Source organism: Hypanus sabinus (assembly GCF_030144855.1).
Source record: "Hypanus sabinus isolate sHypSab1 chromosome X2 unlocalized genomic scaffold, sHypSab1.hap1 SUPER_X2_unloc_1, whole genome shotgun sequence".
NCBI lineage: Eukaryota > Metazoa > Chordata > Chondrichthyes > Myliobatiformes > Dasyatidae > Hypanus > Hypanus sabinus.
The window spans coordinates 429,995-457,567 of record NW_026778979.1 but is presented as its reverse complement, the minus strand read 5'-3'; the positions used below and the strand labels follow the sequence as shown (position 1 = coordinate 457,567).

The 27,573-nt window shown below is 45.6% G+C and overlaps 1 protein-coding gene across 1 annotated transcript; it reads left to right on the top strand.

Moving 5' to 3' along the window:
* The first annotated feature begins 12,942 nt into the window (after window positions 1-12,942).
* LOC132385673 (zinc-binding protein A33-like) lies at window positions 12,943-26,438 on the top strand. Its single transcript, XM_059957878.1, has 6 exons — window positions 12,943-13,353; window positions 14,044-14,139; window positions 14,539-14,772; window positions 15,988-16,010; window positions 16,098-16,216; window positions 25,674-26,438. Exons 1-6 carry the CDS (start codon window positions 12,943-12,945, stop codon window positions 26,231-26,233), a joined length of 1,443 nt encoding a protein of 480 aa, XP_059813861.1. The 3' UTR covers window positions 26,234-26,438.
* The last annotated feature ends 1,135 nt before the right edge of the window (window positions 26,439-27,573 follow it).

Here is a 27,573-nt window from a genome sequence, read left to right as displayed (position 1 = left end):
CACTCCTTGGCTTTGTAAAATTTTTAAAGATGCGTTAACTGTAGGTAAATAACTACAATCTTTTTATGATGCCTCCATTTCTCCAATTGTTAAAAAAGATAAAGAACCCACTAAATGTGCATCCTGTGGGTCAATATCCTTGCTGAATATGGATTCTAAGGTTTTTACCAAAATTTTGGCCACTACATGGGAAAATGTATTACCTCAAATTATCTCTGAAGATCAGACCGGATTTATTAAAATCTGTTATAAATCTTTTAACATTAGAAAATAAATTAATATAATTTATACTTCTTCATCGAAAATACCAGAATGTCATTGCCCGAGATGCTGAAAAAGTGTTTGATAGAGTTGAATGGTTATATTTATGTAATAATTTGCAGAATTTTAATTTTAGCTTGAAGTTTATATCATGGATTAAATTAATGTATCATAAACCTTTGGCTTCACTTCTTACCAATAATCAAAGATCTCCTTTTTTTCAGTTGTCCCGTGGCACGAGGTAAGGCTGCCCTTTAAGTCCTCTATTATTTGACATTGTTTTGGAACCTTTAGCCGTTCCCATTCGTGAAGCACCTAATATTTTTGTATTACCCGTGGGTAAGGGACTTATAATTTATCATTATATGCTGATGATTTGTTACTATACATATCTGACCCCGAGAGATCTATTCCTGCTATTTCATCCTTGCTTGCTCAGTTTAGTAGCTTTTCTGGCTACAAACTGAATTTTAATAAGAGTGAATTATTTTCATTAAATATGCAAGTTCCAATTTATAAACACTTACCATTTAAAGTTGTCACAGATCATTTTACTTACTTGGGTATTAAAATTACCAAGAGACATAAGGGTTTATTTAAAGTTAATTTTTTTCCTTTAATTGATCAAATCAAGCAACTTGTTACCAGGTGGTCCCCATTATCTCTGTCATTGGTCAAATTAATACTATCAAGATGATAGTATTACCCAAATATTTGATATTTAATCCAAGCATTACTAACTTTTATTTCTAAATCGTTTTTTGATATTATTGATTGCAAAATGTCTTCATACATGTGGCAGAATAAAAATACTAGATTAAGTAAGAAATATTTACAGAAGCCTAAGTAGGAATGTTTTTTTGGCTTTGACAAACCTAAGATTTTACTACTGGGCAGTTAACATCCGATAGTTAATATTTTGGACACGAGAATTGGTGTAATGGGTAAATTTGGAGTGTAAATCTGTACAAGACTTCTCATTGTTTTCTATTTTAGGACCTTTGCCTCCTTTTGCTTTATCTAAACTGAATAAACAAATAACTAATCCTATAGTTAAACATACATTAAGAATATGGTTTGAATTTCGTAAATTCTTCAGCTTGAATAAGTTTATCTTATCAACCCCTCTTATATCTAACTGTTTTTCCATCCCTCTTTTATGGACTTTGTGTTATTGTGTTTATGGCCTTTGTGTTATGGAAAACAAAAGGTATAACATGTTTTTCTGATTTACTTTTAGATAACAGTTTTGTGTCCTTTGAACAGCAATCCAGCCTAAAACCTTTTTTTTAGATACTTGCAAATTAGAAATTTCTTGAATGTTAGTCTTTTCTGAAATTATGTCCAATGGACATTACCGGAAAAAATCAGGCTCTGAATCCTTGCCAGAAGGGTTAAGTAGCCATCATTTATAATACAATCATAAAAATACAGCCAGGAGTATCAGAAAAAATTAAGAAGGAATGGGTAAAAGAACTTTACTGTCTTATACCCACAGGGCAGTGAGAGAACATTTTACAATTAATCAATTCTTCTTCTATTTGTGCTAAACATGCCTAATACAATTTAAGGTTGTTCATAGGGCTCACAAGTCCAAGGATAAACTCGCTCGATTTTATTCTTATGTTAATCCAACCAGTGACAGATGTCATTCTGAAGTCACTTCATTGACCCACATGTTCTGGTCTTGCCCCTATTTGCAAAATTACTGGAAAGATATTTTTGGTATTATTTCATCGGTTCTGAATATCAAATTGCAATCCTATGACTGCAATTTTTGGTTTAATAATGGTGGATAATGGTCGTTTATTCCCCCCTCAGCCCTGCAGATGATTGCATTTGTTACATTAATGACTAAAAGATCTATCCTACTGAACTGGACATAAATTAATACTCCAACTATCCTTCAGGGTTTTCTCAAACTATTTCTTGTTCAAGTTTAATAAAAAAATACAAGTGTTGTCTTTGACCCTTCAGTTAAATATGAAGAAACTTGGAGACTGTTTATTCAACATTTCCATAAAAACTAAACTGACTTTTCCTGAACCTGACTTTTATTGCCCTTAATTATTTGGATGGAGGTGCGGAGTTATTGACGCTACTGTGTATAGTTGATATAATGCAATGGCCCATGTCGGTTAGGATTTTTTTCCATTTTTTTGGGAGGGGGAGTGTTTCTTATTTTCTCCATTTTTTGTAACCACTGTGAGATTGGGAGATTTATATTAATATGGTATTTATACCTTAACCTATTAATTATGAACTCTCAAGCTCTTTGTATTCATGCTTCATTTATGTTTGTTTAAAATCAATAAAAAGATTTAGAAAGAAAGGACTACTCTGAGGAAAGGGTGGAATAGGCGCAACGGGCCGAGTGGCCTGGCCTGCTCCTGTTTCTTATTTTCTAAAGACCGAGTTTACCTTTGCGCCTGGTTCTCCCTTGACCTTCAGCCTGACCTTTTGCACAGGGGAGCGCTCACACACCGGAGCTCCATCGGCAGCCGCTGCGGGCCAGCTCCCGGATCCCAGCAGCAGGAGACAGGACTGGGAGGAAACTCCGGACAACAGGCCCCGATCCACGGCGGGGAAAGACCGGGCTCCCCCTGTGTGGCTGAAACATCTCACGGAATCTCCGCCATCGGAAGGATTCAAAACTCCGGCCGCTGTTGCAGCCTTTACCCGGGGAGCTGCTCCCAATCTCGGGTCTCTCACCGGGTCCACTCGTTCCCGGTTCCAAACTTCGGTCCGCCCAGCGTCCCGCCCACTGACACTCCGCAGCCAATGGAGGCAAGAGTCTCCCAGTGGTGATCTCCGATTGGCTGTGAGTGTGTCCGAGGGCGGGCTGCTGCCGGTTGCTGGAGATGTCAGTCACAGTTTGTTCTCAGACTCATAGCAAGTTCCCCGAGGCTCAAAGTTGAAAGTAAATTTTATTTTTATTTTTTAATATTTTAAATTTTTATTGAACACAAACACAAACAAAAACACTAAACATATGCTAACAAAGCCAGGAAATCACACAAAAGCAACAACGAATATATAACCATTAACTTTAAATATACAAATAAACAAGGAAATCCGCTCTAAATATTGTTGGACAGAAGGAACTGTATCTAAGAGGAATCACAAAACAGGAACATTTACAGAGATAACACAAAACATTCACAGATTTGTCCAGTCTTTACAGGTTTCTGGTTACGGGAAGTGTTCAGAGTATAAACGTATAGTTTGAAGTCTGAGGTAAAAATCTAAATGAAGGTTTCTTATTGCTGTGATTGCTTTTATGGATAAAAACTTTTCTGTAAATTAACAAAAGATTTATGATAGAGAAATGATCCCTGTGAGATTTGGTATTACTAGTAAACCCAATAAGACATTTTCAAAACAAAAAGTAAAATCCACATTAATATATTGATCTATAAATCGACAAACATCAAATCAAAATGTTTTAACATATTCACAATCCCAAAACAGATGAAATAAATCCTCTGGATATCAACCACAAAAAGAACAGTTAGTCTCAATATCAGAATAAACCCTTGTCAAATAAACATTGTTTGGATAATATCTATGTATAATTTAAAATAAGCCCCAAATCCTCCACCTCAGATTCCCCAAGTGACTATTCCAAAAACTAACAGAGTACATATAAGTCGCCACATACAACTCCTGCAAACATGCAGAACAAAGCAACAGAACGGTAACTATATCTGGATCACTGAAAGATCAGCCAAAGTGCAGAAGACAACAAACTTCGCCAAAGCAAATAAACAACGAGAACATGAAGTAACCGCAGCGGCTGCCGATAGATGTCCGGTGTTCTCAGCTCTCCCTGTTCAATCTGACAGGACAAGAAACAGTGAGGCACAAAGGTAAACTCGTGTTTCAGAAAAACAGAAATCGAGAAGGCGTGGCCATTCGGCCCCTTGCGCTACCACTGCCCTTCAACTCAGACTTTTGACCTCAGCACCACTTTCCTGCAACTTTCCATCACCGCTGAGCCCCAGGATATGTCTATTCAATTTAGAAACCTTGTGGAGATAATTGCAATGATTCACTGCACTCTGGGTGAGGAAATTTCTCCTAACCTCAGTCCTGCTGAGTTCTCCTCGTATTCTGAGTTTGTGAGTGCTGGTTCCACACCTTCTGGGAAACATCATTCCAGCACTTCCACTTTAAATATCCTGTGAGATTATATTTCTCTAATTCTGAGACAGGAATACAATCTCTCTCAGTTAAACCACCTCTTATTTCACTCAGTTTGAGACAGTCCCAGTATGATCATTTGTTGTGGGAGCATCTCTATGGACAGCAAGTGAGTGCAGTTATCCTGTGTTGTTCCACAGCCTGATGGTTGAGGGGTAGTAACTGTTCCTGACCCTGGTGGGGCGAGTCCTGAGGCTCTCGTACCTTCTACCTGATTACAGCAGTGTGAAAAGAGCCTGGCCTGGGTGGTGAGCCTGATCACAGCCGCCCGTATCACCGTCCCCTCTGGCCTGTCCTATCCTGGACCAAAGGGATTGTGCAGAGTAAATGTGGTACTCTGTCGAGTATCAGTGTGATCTGTCCCCTCTGGTCTGACCTATCCGGGACCAAAGGGATTGTGGAGAGTAAATGTGGTACTCTGTTGAGTATTACTGTGATCTGTCCCCTCTGGCCTGCCCTATCCGGGACCAAAAGGATTGTGGAGAGTAAATGTGGCACTCTGTCGAGTATCACTGTCATCCGTCCCCTCTGGCCTGACCTATCCGGGACCAAAGGGATTGTGGAGAGTAAATGTGGTACTCTGTCGAGTATCACTGTGATCCGTCCCCTCTGGCCTGCCCTATCAGGGACCAAAGGGATTGTGGAGAGTAAATGTGGTACTCTGTCGAGTATCACTGTGATCCGTCCCCTCTGGCCTGCCAGAGTAACTGTGGTACTCTGTCGAGTATCACTGTGATCCATCCCCTCTGGCCTGACCTATCCGGGACCAAAGGGATTGTGGAGAGTAAATGTGGTACTCTGTCGAGTATCACTGTGATCCGTCCCCTCTGGCCTGCCCTATCAGGGACCAAAGGGATTGTGGAGAGTAAATGTGGTACTCTGTCGAGTATCACTGTCACCCAGGATCACTTCCTGCCCCTTATTATTCTTGTCTGTGATTCCAGTGCGACAGTCTCTGGCCCAATGTCCCCTCTTTCTACAAACTCCTTTTCTGTCCTTAGCCAAGTGTCCTCTTCATCTGCACCGTTCGCACGATCCTGCCACCCGTTCTGGGTTCTTCGTCGGGACCCGAACTCCATCTCCTCACTACCAGTTCTCTGTGCACACTCTCGCTTTTCCACAGTCCCTTTAAAGAGTTAATTGTGCTCCCTATTCATCAGAATTTATGTCACCCGGGGCCAGGTCTGTCACAGCGAATTGAGATTAGTTTACTTAATGGAGTGGGCAGGCTTGGGCCTGAGACAGTTTAGAAAAGTCTGCACTGCCAGCTGGACACACTGATCTGTCCAGGGGTTTGCCGGCATTGGACTCTCACGTATCCTTAAAACGAGCGATAAAGTACGCAAGGGATTCTCCTTTTTTCTGTAGTTCTCGGGTAAATTCACCAAAATCCTCATGCAGTTGGGCTGTCATTCAAATGGGTTCCCTTACCTCAGTGACCCACCGTGCCAGGGCTTGTATTACACCAGCCCCTCTGGTGGCTCCCGGTCACCTTCGGGCATCTGCCTGGGAAAGGGGATCCCACTCCCTGTCCCTGCGCGAGAGGTTCCATATATAACCCTGAGGAGTGGCACAAGTCTCCGGGCAGGGTCTGGAAAGGGGAACCCACTCCCTTTTTCAATGAATTCAGGTAAAGCCCCTGGTCCGGATGGTTAAACTGCTGAATATTTTTAAATCCTTTTCTTCTATACTCGCTCCTTGGCTTTGTAAAATTTTTAAAGATGCGTTAACTGTAGGTAAATAACCACACTCTTTTTATGATGCCTCCATTAATCCAATTCTTAAAAAAGATAAAGACCCCACTGAATGTGCATCCTATCGGCCAATATCCTTGCTGAATACGGATTCTAAGATTTTTACCAACATTTTGGCCACTACATGAGAAAATGTATTACCTCAAATTATCTCTGAAGATCAGACCGGATTTATTAAAATCTGTTATACATCTTTTAACATTACAAAATAAATTGATATAATTCATACTTCTTCATCTAAAATACCAGAATGTCATTTCTTTAGGTGCTGAAAAAGCGTTTGATAGATTTGAATGGCTATATTTATTTAATACATTGCAGAATTTTAATTTTAGCTTGAAATTTATATCATGGATTAAATTAATGTATTATAAACCTTTGGCTTCGGTTCTTACCAATAATCAAAGATCTCCTTTTTTTCAGTTGTCCCGTGGTACGAGGCAAGGCTGCCCTTTAAGTCCTCTATTATTTGACATTGCTTTGGAACCTTTAGCCGTTGCCATTCGTGAATCACCTAATATTTTTGGTATCACCCGTGGGTAAGGGACTTATAAGTTATCATTATATGCTGATGATTTGTTACTATACATATCTGACCCTGAGAGATCTATTCCTGCTGTTTCATCCTTGCTTGCTCAGTTTAGTAGCTTTTCTGGCTACGAACTGAATTTTAATAAGAGTGAATTATTTCCATTAAATATGCAAGTTCCAATTTATAAACACTTACCATTTAAAGTTGTCACAGATCATTTTACTTATTTGGGTATTAAAATTACCAAGAGACATAAGGATTTATTTAAAGTTAATTTTTTACCTTTAATTGAACAAATCAAGCAACTTGTTACCAGGTGGTCCCCATTATCTCTGTCATTGGTTGGTCGAATTAATATTAACAAGATGATAGTATTACCCATATTTTTATATTTATTCCAAGCATTAACAATTTTTATTCCTAATTTTTTTTTATATTATTGACTCCAAAATACCCTCGTATGTGTGGCAGAATAAAAATCCTAGATTAAGTAAAAAATATTTACAGAAGCCTAAGAAGGAAGGTGGTTTTGCTTTGCCAAACCCAAGATTTTACTACTGGGCAGTTAACATCCGATAGTTAATATTTTGGACACGAGAATCGGTCGTAGTACCTTGCCCCCAATGGGTAAATTTGGAGTGTAAATCTGTACAAGACTTCTCATTGTTTTCTATTTTAGGATCTTTGCCTCCTTTTGCTTTATCTAAACCAAATAAACAAATAACTAATCCTGTAGTTAAACATACACTAAGAATATGGTTTCAATTTCGTAAATTCTTCAGCTTGAATAAGTTTATCTTATCAACCCCTATTATATCTAACTTTTTGTCCAGCCCTCTTTTATGGACTAAGCCTTTGTGTTATGGAAAGCAAAAGGTATAACATATTTTTGTGATCTATTTTTAGATAACAGTTTTATGTCCTTTGAACAGCTATCCATCCTAAAACGCATTTTTTTAAGATACTTGCAAGTTTGAAATTTCCTGAATGTTAGTCCTTTCTGAAATTATGTCCAATGGACATTACAGAAAAAAATTCTGGCTCTGAATCCTTGCCAGAAGGGTTTAGTAGCCATCATTTATAATATGATCATGAAAATACAGCCAGGAGTATCAGAAAAAATTAAGAAGGAATGGGAAAAAGAACTTCATTGTCTTATACTCACAGGGCAGTGGGAGAACATTTTACAATTAATCAATTCTTCTTCTATTTGTGCTAAACATGCCTAATACAATTTAAGGTTGTTCATAGGGCTCACATGTCCAAGGATAAACTCGCTCGATTTTATTCTTATGTTAATCCAGCCTGTCACAGATGTCATTCTGAAGTCGCTTTATTGACCCACATGTTCTGGTCTTGCCCCTGTTTGCAAAATTATTGGAAAGATATTTTTGGTATTATTTCAACAGTTCTGAATATCAAATTGCAACCACATCCTTTTACTGCAATTTTCAGTTTACCAATGGTGGATAATAGTCGTTTATTCCCCCCCCCCCCCCCCCCCCCCCCCCGCCAGCTTGGCAGATAATTGCATTTGTTACATTAACGGCTGGAGGATCTATCCTATTGAATTGGAAAGAAATTAATCCTCCAACGATATTTCAGTGGTTTTCTCAAACTATTTCTTGTTCAAGTTTAGAAAAAATTACAAGTGTTGTCTTTGACCCTTCAGTTAAATATGAAGAAACTTGGAGACCATTTATTCAACATTTTCATATGAGCTAAACTGACTTTTCCTGAACCTGACTTTTATTGTCCTTAATTATTTGGATGAAGGTGCGGAGTTATTGATGCTACTGTGTATAGTTGATATAATGCAATGGCCCATGTCGGTTAGGATTTTTTTCATTTTTTTGGGGGGGGAGGGGTTCTTATTTTCTCCATTTTTTGTAACCACCATGAGTTTGGGAGGTTATTATCATCTATTTGTATTTTTACCTTAACCTATTAATTATGTACTCTCAAGCTCTTTGTATTCATGTTTCATTTATGTTTGTTTAAAATCTAGAAAAAGATTTAAAAAGGACTATTCTGAGGAAAGGGTGGAATAGGCGCAACGGGCCGAATGGCCAGACATGCTCCTGTTTGTTATTTTCTAAAGCACGAGTTTACCTTTGCGCCTTGTTCTCCCTTGGTTTTCAGCCGTTCGGATTGCACAGGGGAGCGGTGAGAGCTCCGGAGATCCACCGGCAGCCGCTGCGGGGCAGCTCCCGTCTCCCAGCAGGAAGGGACGGGTGTGGGAGACAACTCCAGACAACAGGCCCCGATCCTCGGCGGGGAAAGGCCGGGCGCCCTCCGTGTAGCTGAAACATCTCACGGAATCTCCGCCGGTCGCTTCAGCTCTGCCTTCGAAAGGATTCACGACCCGCCGGTGGTGCAGCCGAAACCCGAGGCGCAGCTCCCGGTCTCCGGCCCACTCGGTCCCGGTCCAAACAGCGTCCCGCCCACTGCCACCCCTCAGCCAATGAGGGTATCCCTCTCCCAACGGTGATCGCTGTTTGGCTATGTGTGTGTGAGGTCGGGCTGCTACTGGGAGCTGGAGGTGTCAATCACAGTTTGTTCACAGAATTAAAGGAGTTTCCCCGAAACTCAAATTTCAAAATAAATTTTGTTATCAGACTACAGATAAATCACCACATACAACCCCAATAAGCATTTTCATGCGAACATACTTAGAAAAAGTAGAGAATAGTAACGATAACAGAAGCAGGCAGTGAAAGATCAGCCAGAGTGCTGAAGGTAACAAACTGTGCAAATACAGAGAAACAGCGATAAATAACGGGAGCATGAAATACCGCAGCGGCTGCTGATGGATCTCCGGAGCTCTCACCGCTCCCCTGTGCAATCCGACAGGCGGAAAGCCAAGGGAGAACAGGCGCAAATGTCAACTCGTGATTTAGAAAATAAGAAACAGGAGCAGGCGTGGCCATTCGGCCCGTTGCGCTGTTCTGTCCCTCCCTCGGAACATGGCTGACCTTTGACCTCAGCGCCACCTGCCTGCAACGTTCCCAACATCGCCGAGCCCCTAAATATGTCCGTTTAATTTAGAAAACTGGTGGAGAAAACAAATATTCACTGTATTGTGTTGGACAAATTTCTCCTCATCTCAGTCCTGCTGAGGTGACCACGGATTTTCAGTCTGTGATCACTGGTTCCACTGCCCAGCCAGGAGAAACATCATTCCTGCCCCTACCCTGTAAATACCCCGTGAGACTGTGTCTGTCTCAGTCAGGAGGCTTCTCCATGTGAACCTTGTGTTAATGAAATTGGTGACAGTTCTTTCAGACCAGCAGCTTTGACCACAAGAACACCAGACAGTGGTCAGCACGGAATGTCCTGCAGTTACTGCAGGAGGAGGACTGGATGGACACAGTGGAGTGGTTCCCTGAGCAGACAGTCCAGACCATCTGGCAGAATGCCTCATCACCAGATCTCACCAACAAGCAGCAAGACCTCACCTGTCTGGCGGCGATTCGGGCCCCTCCCAGTCTGATCCTTGCTGCATGCCCGGAGATCACTCCCACAGCGCGCTGCCCCGAGATTACTGCAGTGGAGACGAGAGGGCCCCTCCCAGTCTGATCCTTGCTGCATGCCCGGAGATCACTCCCTCAGCCTGCTGCCCCGAGATTACTGCAGTGGAGACGAGAGGGCCCCTCCCAGTCTGATCCTTGCTGCATGCCCGGAGATCACTCCCACAGCGCGCTGCCCCGAGATTACTGCAGTGGAGACGAGAGGGCCCCTCCCAGTCTGATCCTTGCTGCATGCCCGGAGATCACTCCCTCAGCCTGCTGCCCCGAGATTACTGCAGTGGAGACGAGAGGGCCCCTCCCAGTCTGATCCTTGCTGCATGCCCGGAGATCACTCCCACAGCGCGCTGCCCCGAGATTACTGCAGTGGAGACGAGAGGGCCCCTCCCAGTCTGATCCTTGCTGCATGCCCGGAGATCACTCCCTCAGCCTGCTGCCCCGAGATTACTGCAGTGGAGACGAGAGGGCCCCTCCCAGTCTGATCCTTGCTGCATGCCCGGAGATCACTCCCTCAGCGCGCTGCCCCGAGATTACTGCAGTGGAGACGAGAGGGCCCCTCCCAGTCTGATCCTTGCTGCATGCCCGGAGATCACTTCCACAGCGCGCTGCCCCGAGATTACTGCAGTGGAGACGAGAGGGCCCCTCCCAGTCTGATCCTTGCTGCATGCCCGGAGATCACTCCCACAGCGCGCTGCCCCGAGATTACTGCAGTGGAGACGAGAGGGCCCCTCCCAGTCTGATCCTTGCTGCATGCCCGGAGATCACTCCCACAGCGCGCTGCCCCGAGATTACTGCCGTGGAGACGAGAGGGCCCCTCCCAGTCTGATCCTTGCTGCATGCCCGGAGATCACTCCCACAGCACGCTGCCCCGAGATTACTGCAGTGGAGACGAGAGGGCCCCTCCCAGTCTGATCCTTGCTGCATGACCGGAGATCACTTCCACAGCGCGCTGCCCCGAGATTACTGCAGTGGAGACGAGAGGGCCCCTCCCAGTCTGATCCTTGCTGCATGCCCGGAGATCACTCACACAGCGCGCTGCCCCGAGATTACTGCAGTGGAGACGAGAGGGCCCCTCCCAGTCTGATCCTTGCTGCATGCCCGGAGATCACTCCCACAGCGCGCTGCCCCGAGATTACTGCCATGGAGACGAGAGGGCCCCTCCCAGTCTGATCCTTGCTGCATGACCGGAGATCACTCCCACAGTGCGCTGCCCCGAGATTACTGCAGTGGAGACGAGAGGGCCCCTCCCAGTCTGATCCTTGCTGCATGCCCGGAGATCACTCCCACAGCACGCTGCCCCGAGATTACTGCAGTGGAGACGAGAGGGCCCCTCCCAGTCTGATCCTTGCTGCATGCTCGGAGATCACTCCCACAGCGCGCCGCCCCGAGATTACTGCCGTGGAGACGAGAGGGCCCCTCCCAGTCTGATCCTTGCTGCATGACCGGAGATCACTCCCACAGCGCGCTGCCCCGAGATTACTGCAGTGGAGACGAGAGGGCCCCTCCCAGTCTGATCCTTGCTGCATGCCCGGAGATCACTCCCACAGCACGCTGCCCCGAGATTACTGCAGTGGAGACGAGAGGGCCCCTCCCAGTCTGATCCTTGCTGCATGCCCGGAGATCACTCCCACAGCACGCTGCCCCGAGATTACTGCAGTGGAGACGAGAGGGCCCCTCCCAGTCTGATCCTTGCTGCATGCTCGGAGATCACTCCCACAGCGCGCTGCCCCGAGATTACTGCAGTGGAGACGAGAGGGCCCCTCACAGTCTGATCCTTGCTGCATGCCCGGAGATCACTCCCACAGCGCGCTGCCCCGAGATTACTGCCGTGGAGACGAGACGGTCACTCGCCTCTTTGCGGACCGTGGGCTGGCGAAGATCTGTGGAGAAAGATGCAAGAGCCTGTGCCACAGCAGCTGCGTGACAGAAGGCTCACTGATACTCGGGCTGTTCCCAGGACGCGCAGGAAAACGTACAGCGAGTGCTGCTGGAAGATCATCAACCCGGGGAAAGACGCCCGGAGCTTGCCGGCCTGTCATCACACGAGATGTCCGGAGAGCAGCGGTTCCCAACCTGGGGTCCACGGTTACTTGTATTGGTCTTTGGCATAAACAAAGTTTGGGAACCCCTGTCGTACAGGAATACTGCCGACTGACACATTCCAGACTACAGGGACACCATTGGAACTACAGGGATCCTCTACACTGGACAGGGAGAGACCGGGTTGGCTGCGGAAGCCTCACAGTTATTGTAGTAGTGAACCACCCTAGGGGGCACTTGGCTTCTCCTTTCAGCGCAGGACTTCAATCGTCTTCCAGGGGAAGGTCCTTCGGACTGCAGGGATGAGGCCTTTGGAGATTCAGCTGACTTTTTTGTCGCTCTAGGTTTTTAAGAGATGGGTGGGTAGCCATACGGCCAACCGTCCTACGCTCGTAGCCGGGCTTAGACAGTCCATGGCCGCGTTTTCTTATCTGTTGTCTGTTTAATGTGTTTTTGATCCCACACTAAACATAGAAATGGCCAGAATTTCCACTGAACACATCCAGCAAAACCATGTTCATTCCCCGAGTCTGCAGCGCGTGTAGTGGACAATCGCGGTACTGCAGGAGATCAGCAACTCCCCGAAAGTGAAAGCATTCTGAATCAGGAAGTGCTGGGAGTTAACATGGCTTCGAAAGGACCGGTCGAAAGTTTAACAGAGGAGGCAATTTGTGCCATCTGCCTGGATTTCTTCACCGATCCCGTATCACTGGAGTGCGGACACAACTTCTGTCGCTCTTGTATCACACAGTGTTGGGAAAGGGAGGCGAGAAACTCCTGCCCGGAATGTAGAGAGGTGTTTGCTGACCGCACCCTCAGGGTCAATCGGGCCTTAGCAAATCTGGCTGAAAAAGCTCGAAATCTAAACCTGAACCCGAAAGGGAAGGAAAGTAAACGTCACTGTGAGGAACATGAGGAAGAACTGAAGCTGTTTTGTGAAACGGACAAGACACTAATCTGTCTGATCTGTAGAGATGCGCAGGAACACACAGAGCACCGCTTCAAGCCGATTAAAGAAGCTGTTAAAAACTATAAGGTAAAAACTCACGTTAATTTAACACTTAACACATTTCCTTTGTTCTACATACCATCACACGAGCCTCCATAACCAACACATCATTCTCTGCAACTTCCGCCGTCTCCAACGGGATTCCAGCATCTCTTCGCCCCACAGCCCAACTCCTCACCCAGCAACTCTCCCCTCTCTATACGGATCGCTCCCCGTACTGTATCGCCCTGATCCACTCCCTCCTCCCCACTGATCTCCCTCCTGACACCGACACCTGCAAGCGGGACAAGTGCTACACCTGACTCCTAACCTCCTCCCTCGTCACCATTCAGGGCCGCAAACAGCCCAGTTCCTCCCGTTTCTTCCATGGTCGATTGTCCTCTCGTATTAGATTCCTGCTTCTCCAGCCCTTTACCTCTTGCACCTGTCCCCTCTCAGCTTCTCACTTCATCACCCTCCCCCACGTTCCCCCTCACGTTGTCTCACCCGTCACCTGTCAGCTGGTTCTCATCCCCAACCTTTTTATTCTGGCTTCTGTCCCATTCCTTCCCAGTCCTAATGAAGGGTCTCATCCCGGAACACCGACAGTTTATTTCCCCTGAATAGATGCTGCCTGACTCACTGAGTTCCTCCGGCATTTTGTGTGATAATCGGGTTTGATCACCTGTTTCTTTTGATGCATCTTTGTTTCTATTTCCTTCACTCTCGGACTTCCAGGATCAGCTAAAATCTTCCCTAGACTCTCTCACAAAAAAGAAATCAGACTTCCAGGAAAAGGAGCAGCAACAGAAAGAGAAGATTTCCGGAGTTCGGGTGAGGCTTCCTGAGCGGAATTTCTGATTTTACTGTCGGGTTTTGCTCCATTTAATGCAGAATAGCCGAGTATCGCAGCTCCAGTGACCTGGGTTCGATCCTGACCTCTGCTGCTGTCTGTGTGGAGTTTGCATGGTCTGCCTGTGACTATGACAGTTTCAGGCACATTCCAAGGACATGCTGGATGAATGGTTAATTACAATTAACCCTGTGAAGGTGGGGAGCGTGTATGTGAATCAGATGGGAGTTAATGGGTCAATGGGGAGAATAGGAGGGAATAGGGTTGATGGGAATGTTTCAGAGCTAGCATGGACATTAATGGACCAAATGGTCTCCTTAATGTCATAAGGAAATACACACAGTAATACAGTAAATTTATCTTCACTTTTCATTCGACAGAAACAGTCACACAGCGTTCAGACCCACATCACATCCCAGTTTGCTGAACTGCGCCAGATTATCACTGAGAAAGAGCAGAGCTTACTCTGGGATCTCAGGAAGGAAGAGGCGAGGATTCTAAATCCAATGGAGAAAAATCTTCGAGAGATTCAAGAGAATATAAGGTTTATTCAGGAGGAAATCACTAAGTTAAAGGAACAAATGGATCAAGAAGACAGTGTGATATTTCTCAAGGTGAGGAATTATATTTCAATTTGTTTCTGTCAAAGGGCACTAAATGAACAGCGGTATATTTGAAATAAACACAGCACCGAGGCCAATTCTAACAAATCAATTGTCGCTCTGGCGATCTCACACAGAAGGCAGTGGAGGCCAAGTCTCTGGATGCTTTCAAGAGAGAGTTAGATAGAGCTCGTATAGATAGTGCGGTCAAGCGATATGGGGAGAGGGCAGGAACGGGGTACTGATTGTGTATGATCAGCCATGATCACAGTGAATGACGGTGCTGGCTAGAAGGGCCGAAAGGCCTACTCCTGCACTTATTGTCTATTGTCCCAAAACTGGGCGTCCACAACTTCTGTACATCCCAGGACAGAATGCAAATCTCTCTGAAATTATTTACTCCGATCATAACACAGAGCTGCGGACTGTGTCCTTAATTTTACTTTAAATACCCTCTAAAACTCTCATTAACTCCCAGTTCCAGTCACAGGCTGTGAGTGTGTCCAGTGTGGTGGGTGTGCGGGTCTCTCTGTCAATTAGTGAGGACAAAGAATGTGATCCACACATCAGACTTATCCTCCATGTCCGGTTTCCATCAGATGGGAATCTCTCACCGTCGCTTTATTTTTTGGATACATTTCACATGGGATTTAATCCCATTCTCTATCATAAACAGGCCATTAGATCCATCTTCTTTCAGTTTCCCTGCTTCACAATCCTCTTGCCACCTACTCACCGCACCCAGCAACAGTGCCCTGAACTCCCTGGTCCCTCACGTGTTTATCCAGCCTCCCCATTGCAGTCAGTCTCTGTTGTTCCGTTTCACCCATTACTGTGGCACTGAGTTCCACATCCTCTTCACTAAATTTCTTGTGGAATTTGTTAAAATCCATCAGGAATTACATCTCCCCACAAGTCTCCCCATAAATAGAGGTACTTCCTCCACCCGCACACAATCACATACATCACTGATCTTAAATTCCTCCATCCTATCACACTGACGTCATATCCAGATGAAAATGCACAGCCTGTCCTGTCTTCCCTGTAAGTTTCATCCTCTCAGTAATGGTCTGACATTCAGAAACTTTACCCTGTGGTTCTGTATTGTCCGTGTGTGTGAGTCACTGTTGGAGTGGAAATTTTTAACACCTTGTAATGATTTGTATGAAATTCAGGATGTGGACAGTAAGTGCAAGTCTAATCAGATTTGTGTTTTATTTATTTCAGGAGGAAGCTCGTCGGAACAGGAGGTAGGACATGCTTTTTCATGAAACCCTGAATGGATTTGTAAAATAGTTCAGAATAGCAATTTATAACCAGCAGTTTAATATTTACAGGATTAATGACAATGTCCAGGAATTGTCAGTGACAGATGAGACCCTACCGGTTGAAAAATTCGATCATCTCTATTTGTTGAAAACAGTGCTGAGAGAAACGCTTGATGCTATTAATCGAGGTAAAACATATAAAGTTTCATTTCTCCTTGTTTATGAAGCTCAATATAGTTCCAATTTGAGGCAAAGAGTGTCTGTAATACTGGGCAGAAGGGGAACTGAAGTTTATTCCACATCAACCCCACCGACTGGGAGGCATCACTGTCACATGGCCAGCTGGAGATGTCAGACCCCTGGACACACCAGCACAGGGTCACAATACAACCAATACACGGGACTGGCAGATGAGCCACTGTGTTCCAATCCTAGGCAAATGCACTAACACACCAGGACATGAGTTTGGATCTACCAGAGGAGCTGGGAATTTAATACTAATGATAATATTGCAGGGAATAAAAGCAGGTATCAGTGTGGTGACCGGGATTGTCAGGAAAATACACAAGTCTTTCATGTGCCCTGTGAGTGCAGACTCTGACTGACACAGGTCTTCACCCTTCCGGATTAGCATCTCTCACTGTTGTTAGAGGCAGAAGAGGGGAGTGGTCGTGATCGGGGACTGAATCGTCAGGAGTACAGACAGGAGGATCTATTGATGTGAACGGGACACCCGAATGGTATGTTGCCTCCTGGGTGCCAGGGTCAGGGATGCCTCGGATCATGTCCGCAGCATTTTAGAGAGGGAGGGAAAAGCCAGATATCTTGGTAAATTTATGACAATGACATTGGAAGTAAAAGCAAAGAGGTCCTGAAAATAGAATTTGGAGCTTGGTAGAAATCTCAGCAGCAGCACCCCCAGGGTTGTAATTGCTGGATTGCTGCCTGTGTCACGTGCTGGGGACGGTAGAAACAGGATAATTTGGCAGATTAACGGTGTCTGAGAAGATGGTGCTGGGGACAGGGCTTCAGGTTCTTGGATCATTGGGATCTCATCTGGTGGAGGAATGACCTGCTCAAAAGGGATAGGTTGCACCTGGACCCAAGGGAGAACAATATTCTCACAGAGAGGTTCGATAGAGCTGTAGGGGAGGGTTTAAACTAATTTGGTGGGGTGGGGGGGTTGGAAGTAGAGTGAAGGGATAGGACTGATGGTACAAATACAAAGGCAGCGTGCAGTCAGACTGCCAGATATGACGGACAGATGAGAGAAGAAAATTGCAGCCAGGAGGGTGAGTATCAGAGCATTAGGGATTAGGATTTAGATAGCAGATACAGTACACAAAGTGCTATATCTCAATGAATGGAGTATGAGAAATAAGGTGGATGATCTTGTAGCACTATTACCGATTGTCAGGTATGATGTTGTGGCCATCTCGGAATCGTGGCTGAAGGATGGTTGTAGCTGGGAGCTGAATGTCCAAGATTACACAATGTATCGGAGGAAGGAAGGAAGGCCGATGGGGTGGTGTGGCTCTGCTGGTAAATCAGTACCAAGATGTGACATAAGATTGGGAGATGTTGAATCCTTGTGGGTTGAGGTAAGGAACGGCAAAAGTAAAAATGACACTGACACTAGTCATACACAGGCCTCCCAACAGTCAGTGGGTTGAGGCCCACAGATTACAACTGGAAATAGAAAAGGCTGATGAAAAGGACAATGTTATGATAATCATGGGAGAGTTCAACATGCAGGTCATTTGGGAAAATCAAGTTGGTAAAGGATCTCAAGAGAGTGAGTTTGCTGAATGCAATGTGATGGCTTTCTAGAGCAGTTTGTCGTTGAGCCTACTCGGGGAACAGCTCTACTGGATTGGGTGTTATGTATTGAACCAGAGGTGAGTAGTTAAAAGAAACCTTAGGAAGCAGTGCTCACAACATGACTGAGTTCAAATTGAAATCTGATAAGGAGACAGTAATGTCTGACATTATAGAATTTCAGAGAAGTGAAAGAAATTACAGTGGTCTGAGAGAGGAGTTGGCCAAAGCAAATTGGAAGGAGATGCTGGCAGTGATGAGACCAGAGCAGGAATGGTGTCAGTTTCTGGGGAAATGAGGATAGATGTATTCCAAAAATAAATAAATACTCAAAATGCAAAATAGTACAACCGTGGCTGACAAGTTAATGTAAAGGCAAAAGAGAGGGCATACAACTAAACAAAAATTAGTAGGCAGAGAGAGGATTGGGAAGCTTTTAAATATCTACAGGGAGGAACTAAAAGGATGATTGGGTGGGAAAAAATAAACAAGAAATTGATTTGAATTGAATTGACTTTATTACTTACATCCTTCATATACATGAGGATTAAAAATCTTTACGTTATTTCTCCATCTAAATGTGCAATGGTCTCCAATCATCCTTCAGGCCCTTTTTACACACGTCTTTGTAAAATAAGTTAGCAAACAATATCAAATTGTTTTTCAAGTATTATAAAAAAAATAAAACAGAGATAAGAGTGGATACAGGACCGCTAGAAAATGAGGCCGGATATATAATAACAGAGGATAAAGAGATGGCAGATAAACCAAATAGTTTGCACCAGTATTCACCGTGGAAGACACCAGCACTGTGCCCGGTGTTGAAGAATGCGAGGGAAGAGAAGTGAGTGCAGTTACTGTTACAAGGGAGAAGCTGCTCAAAAAGCTGAAAGACCTAAAGATACATAAGTCATCCAGATCAGATGAACTGCACCCTAGTGTTCTGAAAGAGGTCGCAGTAGAACTTATGGAGGCATTTCAAATGATCTTCCAAAAATCACTGGACACTGGCAATGTGCCAGAGTACTGGAAAATGGCAAATGTCACTTAACTCTTTAAGTAAGGAAAAAGGCAGCAGAAAGGAAATTATTGACCAATTTGCCTCACCTCTGTGGTTGGGAAGAAATTGAAGTCAATTGTTAAGTGTGAGGCTCTGGAATACTTGGTGACACTGGACAAGATAGGACAAGTCAGCATGGCATCGTTAAGGGAATATCCTGCCTGACAAACCTGTTGGGATTCTTTGAGGAGATTACAAGCAGGATAGATAAAGGGGATGCAGTGGATGTTGTATATTTGGAATCTTGGAAGGCCTTTGACTCAGTGCCACACATGAAGGTGGTAACCAGGTTAAGAGGCCATGGTATTACGGAAAAGTTACAGGCATGGTTAGAACATTGGCTGATTGGTAGGAAACAGCAAATGAGAGTAAAGGGATCCTTTTCTGGTTGGCTGCCAGTGAGTCGTGTTCCGCAGGGGTCAGTGTTAGGACACCTTTATTTTATGCTGTATATCAAGATTTAGCTGATGGAATAGACAATAAGATGTAGGAGCAGAAATAGGCCATTCGGTCCATTGAGTCTGCTCCAACATTCAGTCATGGGCAGACCCAATTCCTCCAGACATCCACACTCTCCTGCTTTCACCCCATACCATTTGATGCCCTGGCTAAATGAGGACCGATATATCTCTGCCTTAAAAATGCCTTGGCCTCCATAGCCGCATGTCGCAACAAATTCCACAGATTTTCCACACACTGACTAAAGTAATTTCTCCGCATCTCAGTTCTAAAAGGACGTCCTTCAATCATGAAGTCATACCCTCTTGTATTAAAATACATGGCTTTGTTTCCAGGTTTTGCAGATGATACGAAGATTGGTGGAGTGTTGAGGAAACAGTTAGGCTGGCCAAGGACTTGGATGAGGAGAATGGAAAAGAAAGTGGCAAATGATATACAATGTTGGAAAATACATGGTCCTGCACTTTGGTCGTAGAAATAATGTGCAGATTGTCTTTTTTTTTCAAATGGGGAGAAAATCAAAAAATCTGAGACGAATTTGGACTCAGCAGTCATTCTGCAGAACTTCCTAAATGTTAACTTGCAGGTAGAGTCAGTGGTGAGAAAGGCAAATCCAATGTTAGCATTCAGTCCAAGGGGTTTAGATAGCATTCAATTCATGAGCAGGGATGTGATGCTGAGGATTTATAAGGCACTGGTGAAGCCCCACCTTGAGTATTGTGAACAGTTTTGGGCTCCTCATCTAAGAAAAGATGTGCTGGCATTGCAGAAGGTTCATTTCATAAGGATGACTCCAGGAATGAAAGGGTTATCATACGAGGAAAGTTTGATAGCTCTGTGTCTGTACTCGCTGGAATTTAGAAAGATGAGGGGGAATCTCATTGAAACCTTTCGAATGTTGACAGAGTAGATGTGGAAAGGATGTTTCCCATGGTGGTGGAGTTTAGGTCAAGAGGGCACAGCCTCAAGATAGAGGGGGATCTATTTAAGACATGTGGAGAATTTGTTTTGTGTGTATTTAAGGCAGAGCATGATAGGTTCTAGATTGGACACAGCGTCAAAGGTTACGGGGAGAAGACCAGGTAGTGGGGCTGAGGAGGGAAAAAAAGGATCAGCCATGATTGAATGGCGGAGCAGACTCGATGGGCAAATGGCCTAATTCTGTTCCTATGTCTTATGGTGATCAGATCACTACATTGAAGCATTGTGAGAATGAGCTCGGACACACCAACAAGCATTGACATGGGTCAAGATTTCATCTCGGGAGAAGCACACACAGCATAACCGGCCTGGCAAAGCTCCCTCAGACACACACACAGGAAGGATTGGTAGATTGTAGTCAGAACCTCAGCAATGTACGTTGTTATTTCCCTCAGTAACCTGGAAACCAGTCTCTTCAGAGACAATCATTTATTCATTTAAACAACTCAATCACGTTTGACACATTGTCAACACACACCAGACATGTGATCACACACTGTAACATACAAATTCTACAATGTACACACTCTCCTTCAATGAGTATACACACCACACGGAAATTTACCACAATCAACACACACACACACCCACACACACACACACACACACACACACACACACACACACACACACACACACACACTATCAGAGTGTGACACACAGCCACAGATATAGGCACAAATTCCCATTTGGGATTGAAATCTGCCATCCTTACCCAGTCTGTCTGTTCTGTGGCACTGAGCTACCCTCTGACGTGACGTCACATCAACACTTCACAGACAGACTCCGGGGTGAGATTCCTCAGGAGGATGATCTGGGAGGGTTTGACGGATGTTGAACTCACGGCCCACTTCATCAATTTGCAAGACTAAGATGTCTTCTTGAGCATGGTCCATTTGTGTGTGTTTGCCCCCCTCATCCCTCTATCCATTTCCCATCTGTGTATTTATTTTAAAAAATGTTATTTTTACCTGTTTCTACAGCGTCTGAGGGCAAATTCCATTCACCAACGTCCCTCTCTCTGAGAATGTTACCCGATTTCCCATCTCACTTTCAATCTGAGGCCTCTGGTTCTGTACTCCCATTTCTTGGAAAAAGAACGTTATTTAAGCTCCTTAGAATTATTTACCTTGATAAGGGGTCATACCTGAACATCCGACACTACAGCTGAATAGCCCAAGCTTACTCACTCTCTGCTTTTAACCCAAGCCCCCAGTCCTGGTAACATCCTCCTGAAGCCTCCTGTCCAGTGTAATGACATCCTCCCCATAATCGGGAACCGGAAATGTAGACAATGCTCCAAATGTGGTCTATCAACAACATCAAAGGCCTTGCTGAATTTCATGTGGATAGTGTGGAATAGGCGGCTGAATACAGGACAAAGTGTTTTTTTGAGATTGGGACAAGAAGGGCGGCGTATGAGCTAAATTCTGAAGGAAGGCAGTTTTTTAAAAAAAACTTTGCGTACAAGAACGGCGAGACTGCGCAGGACAGCGCGGAGAGTTTAAAAAGATGACCACCCTATACAGCGGGCAGCGGAGTGGTTGGCAGCAGAGTGTAGGGCTTTGGCTCAACGGGCTTAGGTGGTAACGGGAAGAGGCGAGAGCGAGGCACCGACTCTTTTTCTCCCCTTGGCAAATCGGCCTGGTCGGACGGGGAACAGCAGGGCACATTAGTTAACCGTTTAAAAAGTTCGTGTGCTTGGCGAAGTAAGTGGGTGAGTAGACCCATCTTTCTTTGTTTCATTCCTGTAGAATTAGGTAGCATGTCTGCAGGGTTAGTGCTTTGTTCAGGGTGTCAGATGTGGGAATCCTGGGAGACCTCCAGCCTCCCTGATAGCCTCATCTGCGTCAGGTGAACCGAGATTCAGCTCCTCGGAGACTGTGTTAGGGATCTGGAGCAGCAGCTTGATGACCTACTGCTTATTAGAGAAAACGAAGAGGTGATAGACAGGAGCTACAGGGAGGTAGTCATCCCAAGGCTACAGGGGTCAGAAAACTGGGTGACTGTCAGGAGAGGAAGGGAAATGCCCGGATAGCGGAGAGCACACCTTTGGCTGCCCCCCTCAGCAACAAGTATATCGTTTCGGATGCTGTTGAGGGGGATGACCTGACAGGGGACGGCCACGGTGACCGGATCTCTGGCACTGAGCCTGGCGCTGTTGTGCAGGAGGGAAGGAGGGAGAAGCGGAATGCGGTAGTCATATAGGGGATTCCATAGTCAGGGGAACAGACAGGAGATTCTGTGAGCCTGGTAGAGATACCCGCATGGTGTGCTGCCTCCCAGGTGCCAGGGTACGGAATGTCTCGGATCGTGTCCAGAATATTCTGAAGGGAGAGGGCGAGCAGCCAGCTGTCTTGGTACATGTTGGTACCAATGACATCGAGAGGAAAAGGGAGGAGGTCCTGAAGAGAGATTTCCGGGAGTTAGGAAGGAAGCTGAAAAGCAGGACCTCCAGGGTAGTAATCTCAGGATTGCTACCTGTGTCATGTGCTAGCGAGGGCAAGAATAGTGGGATCAGGCTGATGAATGCGTGGCTAAGAGACTGGTGGGGGGGCAGGGCTTCAGATTCTTGGATCATTGGGATCTCTTCTGGGAGAAGTACTACTTATTCAAAAAGGACGGGTTACACCTGAACCCGAAGGGTATCAATATCATCGCGGGAACGTTTAATAGAGCTGTAAGGGAGGGTTTAAACTAATTTGTCAGGGGGGTGGTAAACCGGAATGATAGAGTGGAGGAGAGGGAATCTATAAATCTAAGATAGTGATGCAGTGGATGCTGTGTATTTGGATTTTCAGAAGGCTTTTGACAAGGAGCCACACATGAGGCTGCTAAACAAGGTAAGAGCCCATGGAATTACGGGAAATTTACATATGTGGATAGAGCGTTGGCTGATTGGCAGGAAACAGAGAGTGGGAATAAAGGATCCCATTCTGGTTGTCTGCCAGTTACCAGTGGTGTTCCACAGGGCTCCATGTTGGGGCCACTTCTTTTTACATTGTATATCAACGATTTGGATTATGAAATAGATGGCTTTGTGGCTAAGTTTGCTGATGATACAAAGATAAGCGGAGGGGACGGTAGTGCTGAGGAAACAGAGAGTCTGCAGAGAGACTTGGATAGATTGGGAGAATGGTCAAAGAAGTGGCAAATGAAATAAAATGATTAAAAGTGTATGGTCATGCACGTTGGTATAAGAAATAAACGGGCAGACTATTATTTAAATGGAGAGTTAATTCAAAATTCTGAGATGCAATTGTACTTGGAAGTGCTCGTGCAGGATACCCTTAAGCTTAACCTCCAGGTTGAGTCGGTGGTGAAGAAGGTGAATGCAATGTTGGCATTCATTTCCAGAGGAATAGAATATAAGAGCAGGGATGTGATGTTGAGGCTCTATAAGGCACTGGAAAGACCTCACTTGGAATACTGTGTGCAGTTTTGGGCTCCTTATTTACGAAAGGATGTTCTGACATTGGAGAGGGTTCAGAGAAGATTCACGAGAATGATTCCTGGAATAAGAGTGTTAACATGTGAGGAATGTTTGACCGCTCTTGGACTGTATTCTGTGGAGTTTAGAATGAGGGGGATCCTCACAGAAGCATTTCAAATGTTAAAAGGCATGGACAGAGTGGATGTGGCAAAGTTGTTTCCCATGGTGGGGGAGTCTAGTACGAGAGCATGACTTAAGGATTGAAGGGCGCCCATTCAGAACGGAGATGCGAAGAAATTTTTTTAGCCAGATGGTGGTGAATCTGTGAATTTCTCGCGGCAGTGGAAGCCAAGTCATTGGGTGTATTTAAGACAGAGATTGATAGGTATGTGAGTAGACAGGGCATCAAAGGTCATGGTGAGAGGGTGGGGGAGTGGGACTAAATGGGAGAATGGGAAAATGGATCAGCTCATGATAAAATAACTTCTGCTTTAAAAATCAAACACAAGAAAATCTACAGATGCTGGTAATCCAAGCTGCACAGGTCCTGATGAAGGGTCTCGCCAGATCTCTCTGACACCTGTCTGGAGAGAGTTGATGTTGGGAGGATGTGGGTGGGTCGAGAACGGTAATCACAGCCTCCGACTATAGGGATGTCCATTTAGGACAGAGATGAGGAGGAATTCCTTTATCCACAGGATAGTGAATCTGCCACAGGCAGCTTTGGAGGCCAAATAATTGAGTATATTTAAAGCAGAGTAACACACACAAATTGTTGGGTGAACAGCAGGCCGGTAAGTTTCTATGGAAACGAGTAAACAGTCTAGGGTTCAGACTGAAACAATTCATCAATACCTGTGTTGCTTAAGGGTTCCTGCAAATTCATTCCCTGTCCTAATGAAGGGCTGCGGGGGATGGGGTTGTGGGTACGGGGACAAAGTCATCCTCATCTGCCATCTTTGCCCCCTCCAGCTTCTCATTACGTCTACACACACAGTTCACCCACAGGCTTTCAAACCCTCCCCCTCCTGGTTCAATCTGCCATTCAACTCTCCCCTACTGGTTCCCATTATCACCTCCTTTACTGTCTCAAACCATCACACTGCCCCACTTCACACTCACAAATGAAAGTGAACATTGTATGACGGGCCTGTTCCTGTGCTGTATTGCTCTATGTTCTCTGTTCCCAGTTTCGGAGAATGAGAGGAGATCTCATGGAAACACAAAATTCTTTCAGGGGTCAACAGGCAGGAGTGAGGGAGGATGTTTCCGCCGTCTGAGGAGTCAAGGGCCAGGGGTCTCTCTGCTCTCCGTCAAGCGGAAAACCCCCGATACCCGGGGCCGCGCTGCCCGGGTTTCCCCCCCGATCCCCGGGGCCGCGCTGTCCGAGTCTCCCCCCGATCCCCGGGGCCGCGCTGTCCGAGTCTCCCCCCGATCCCCGGGGCCGCGCTGTCCGAGTCTCCTCCCCCCCCCCCCGATCCCCGGGGCCGCGCTGTCCGAGTCTCCCCCCCATCCCCGGGGCCCCGCTGTCCGAGTTTCCCCCCGATCCCCGGGGCCCCGCTGCCCAAGTCTCCCCCCCCCGATCCCCGGGGCCACGCTGTCCGAGTCTTTCCCCGATCCCCGGGGACGCGCTGCCCGAGTCTCCCCCCCGAACCCCGGGGCCGCGCTGTCCGAGTCTCCCCCCGATCCCCGGGGTCGCGCTGTCCGAGTCTCCCCCCGATCCCCGGGGCCGCGCTGTCCGAGTCTCCCCCCGATCCCCGGGGCCGCGCTGTCCGAGTCTCCCCCCGATCCCCGGGGTCGCGCTGCCCGAGTCTCTCTCCGATCCCCGTGTCCGCGCAGCCCGACTCTTCCCCCGATCCTCGGGGACTCTCTAATTCTCTGCTTCTCCCCCCAGTCTCTGTCACCCTGGATGTGGAAACGGCGTATCCGTATCTCGAGGTGTCTGAGGATCGGAAGAGTGTGAGACGGAACTTCACCTGGAACCGTAGGAATCTCCCTGACACCGGGAAGAGATTCACACACTGGGCTTGTGTGCTGGGTTCGGAGGAATTCACATCGGGGAGACATTACTGGGAGGTGGAGGTGACGGGGAATCGGGGCTGGGGTCTGGGAGTTGCCGCAGAGTCTGTGGAGAGGAAGGGATGGTTCAGACCGAGTCCGGAGACCGGATTCTGGGTCATCGGGCGGGTTGGTGACGGGTTACATCGGGATTATGACGTGTTCGGTGGTCCCACCTCCCCCGAGACCCGTCTCGCTGTCGGTCCCATCCCCGGGAGGGTGGGTGTTTATCTCAGTTACGAGTCCGGGACAGTTTCATTTTACAACGCGGAGACCAAGTCCCATCTCCACACCTTCACTGGGAATAAATTCATGTGGAAACTTTATCCTTTCTTCGCGACTTGGTATGGAATTCAGTGGCTGAGAATCTGCTCCGGTTCCGCTCCGGGTCTGTAAACGGGTCGGGTCGCGGGACCGGCGTCAGGAGTAAAGTCCCTGTAAGTATAAATGTGCGGAGAGTGCAGCTGAATACGTGTCTAAGGAGATGGTGCAGAAGGGAGAGGACCATGTTTCTGGACAATTGTGCTTTGTTCCCGGGAAGGTGGGGCCTGTTCCGACGGGATGGTTTGCCCCTGAACTGGAGGGGGAATAACATCCTTGTGGGTAGATTTGCCAGTGCTGCTGGGGGGGGGGGGTAAAAAAGATTTGCAGAGGGAGGGGAATCAGAGTGTTAGTGCAGATAGTGAGGTGGAGGAGGATAAAGGTCATGCGAGGACTGCATGTACAGACAGAAATCAAAGGTATGTACATTAGTTTGCAAATTAATTTTCAGAGCTTTAGAAATTGTAGAAAATAAAGATTTCCAAAAAGATTTTATGAAGAACATGACCAGAACATATGTGAAAATGTGGCTTCTTCAGTTTCACACCTATCGCAATAATTGTCTATGTTAGGAAATATATTGGATAGTCTCTACTTTGTTAAATAGTAACAGGGAACAATTTTAAATTGAATTAAAGACTGATTGGTTCATATTAAAGAAGAATTGACCATCTTCATTAACAAAGGTCATATTAAGTTCTCTCTCCCAAACTTGTTTAATCCTTAGTGATTAAGGGGATCTGTTTTTTTTTTTGCAGATTTATTTATTTTTATTATCATTTATTTTGTGATGGTGGATTGATGACTTTTGAACAGTTAATTAGCAAATATTCTCTCTCTCATACACACTTACTGCAATATCTTCAGTTTAGACATTTTTTACAAAAGTAATTAAGTTTCCATATATGCAAGAATCTGATTTGTTGGATACTATTTTGAATATGAATCCTTTAGTAAGAGGATCCATTGGTAGAATTTATAATTTATTTTTAAAACATTAATACAAAAAGATAACCTCCCACCTAAGGTTTATACATGATAGAAATATTCGTTGTTTCCGACATGATAGAGGGGGAGGGATGAAAGAGGGGGAGAGGCATTACTAGTCAGGGAAAATATCACAGCTGTGTGTAGACAGGACAGACCGGAGGGCTTGCCTACAGAGGCCGTATGGGTGGAGCTGAGGAACGAGAAAGGTGTGACCACACTAATAGGGGTGTATTATAGACCGCCCAATAGTCATAGAGAATTGGAGCAGCATAACTGTATAAAGATTGTAGACCGATGTAAGTAACAGGAAGTTGTAATAGTCGGGGATTTTAACTTTCCACATATTGACTGGGACTCCCAAACTGTAATAGGGCTAGATGGATTGGAGTTTGTTAAATGTTTTCAGGAAAGTTTTCTAAATCTAT

Coding starts and splice junctions, on each gene's coding strand:
- LOC132385673 (XM_059957878.1), top strand. CDS start 12,943: ATGGCTTCGAAAGGACCGGTCGAAAGTTTAACAGAGGAGGCAATTTGT. Junction 13,354..14,043: donor AAGCTGTTAAAAACTATAAG/GTAAAAACTCAC, acceptor TCGGACTTCCAG/GATCAGCTAAAATCTTCCCT. Junction 16,011..16,097: donor GAAGCTCGTCGGAACAGGAG/GTAGGACATGCT, acceptor TAATATTTACAG/GATTAATGACAATGTCCAGG.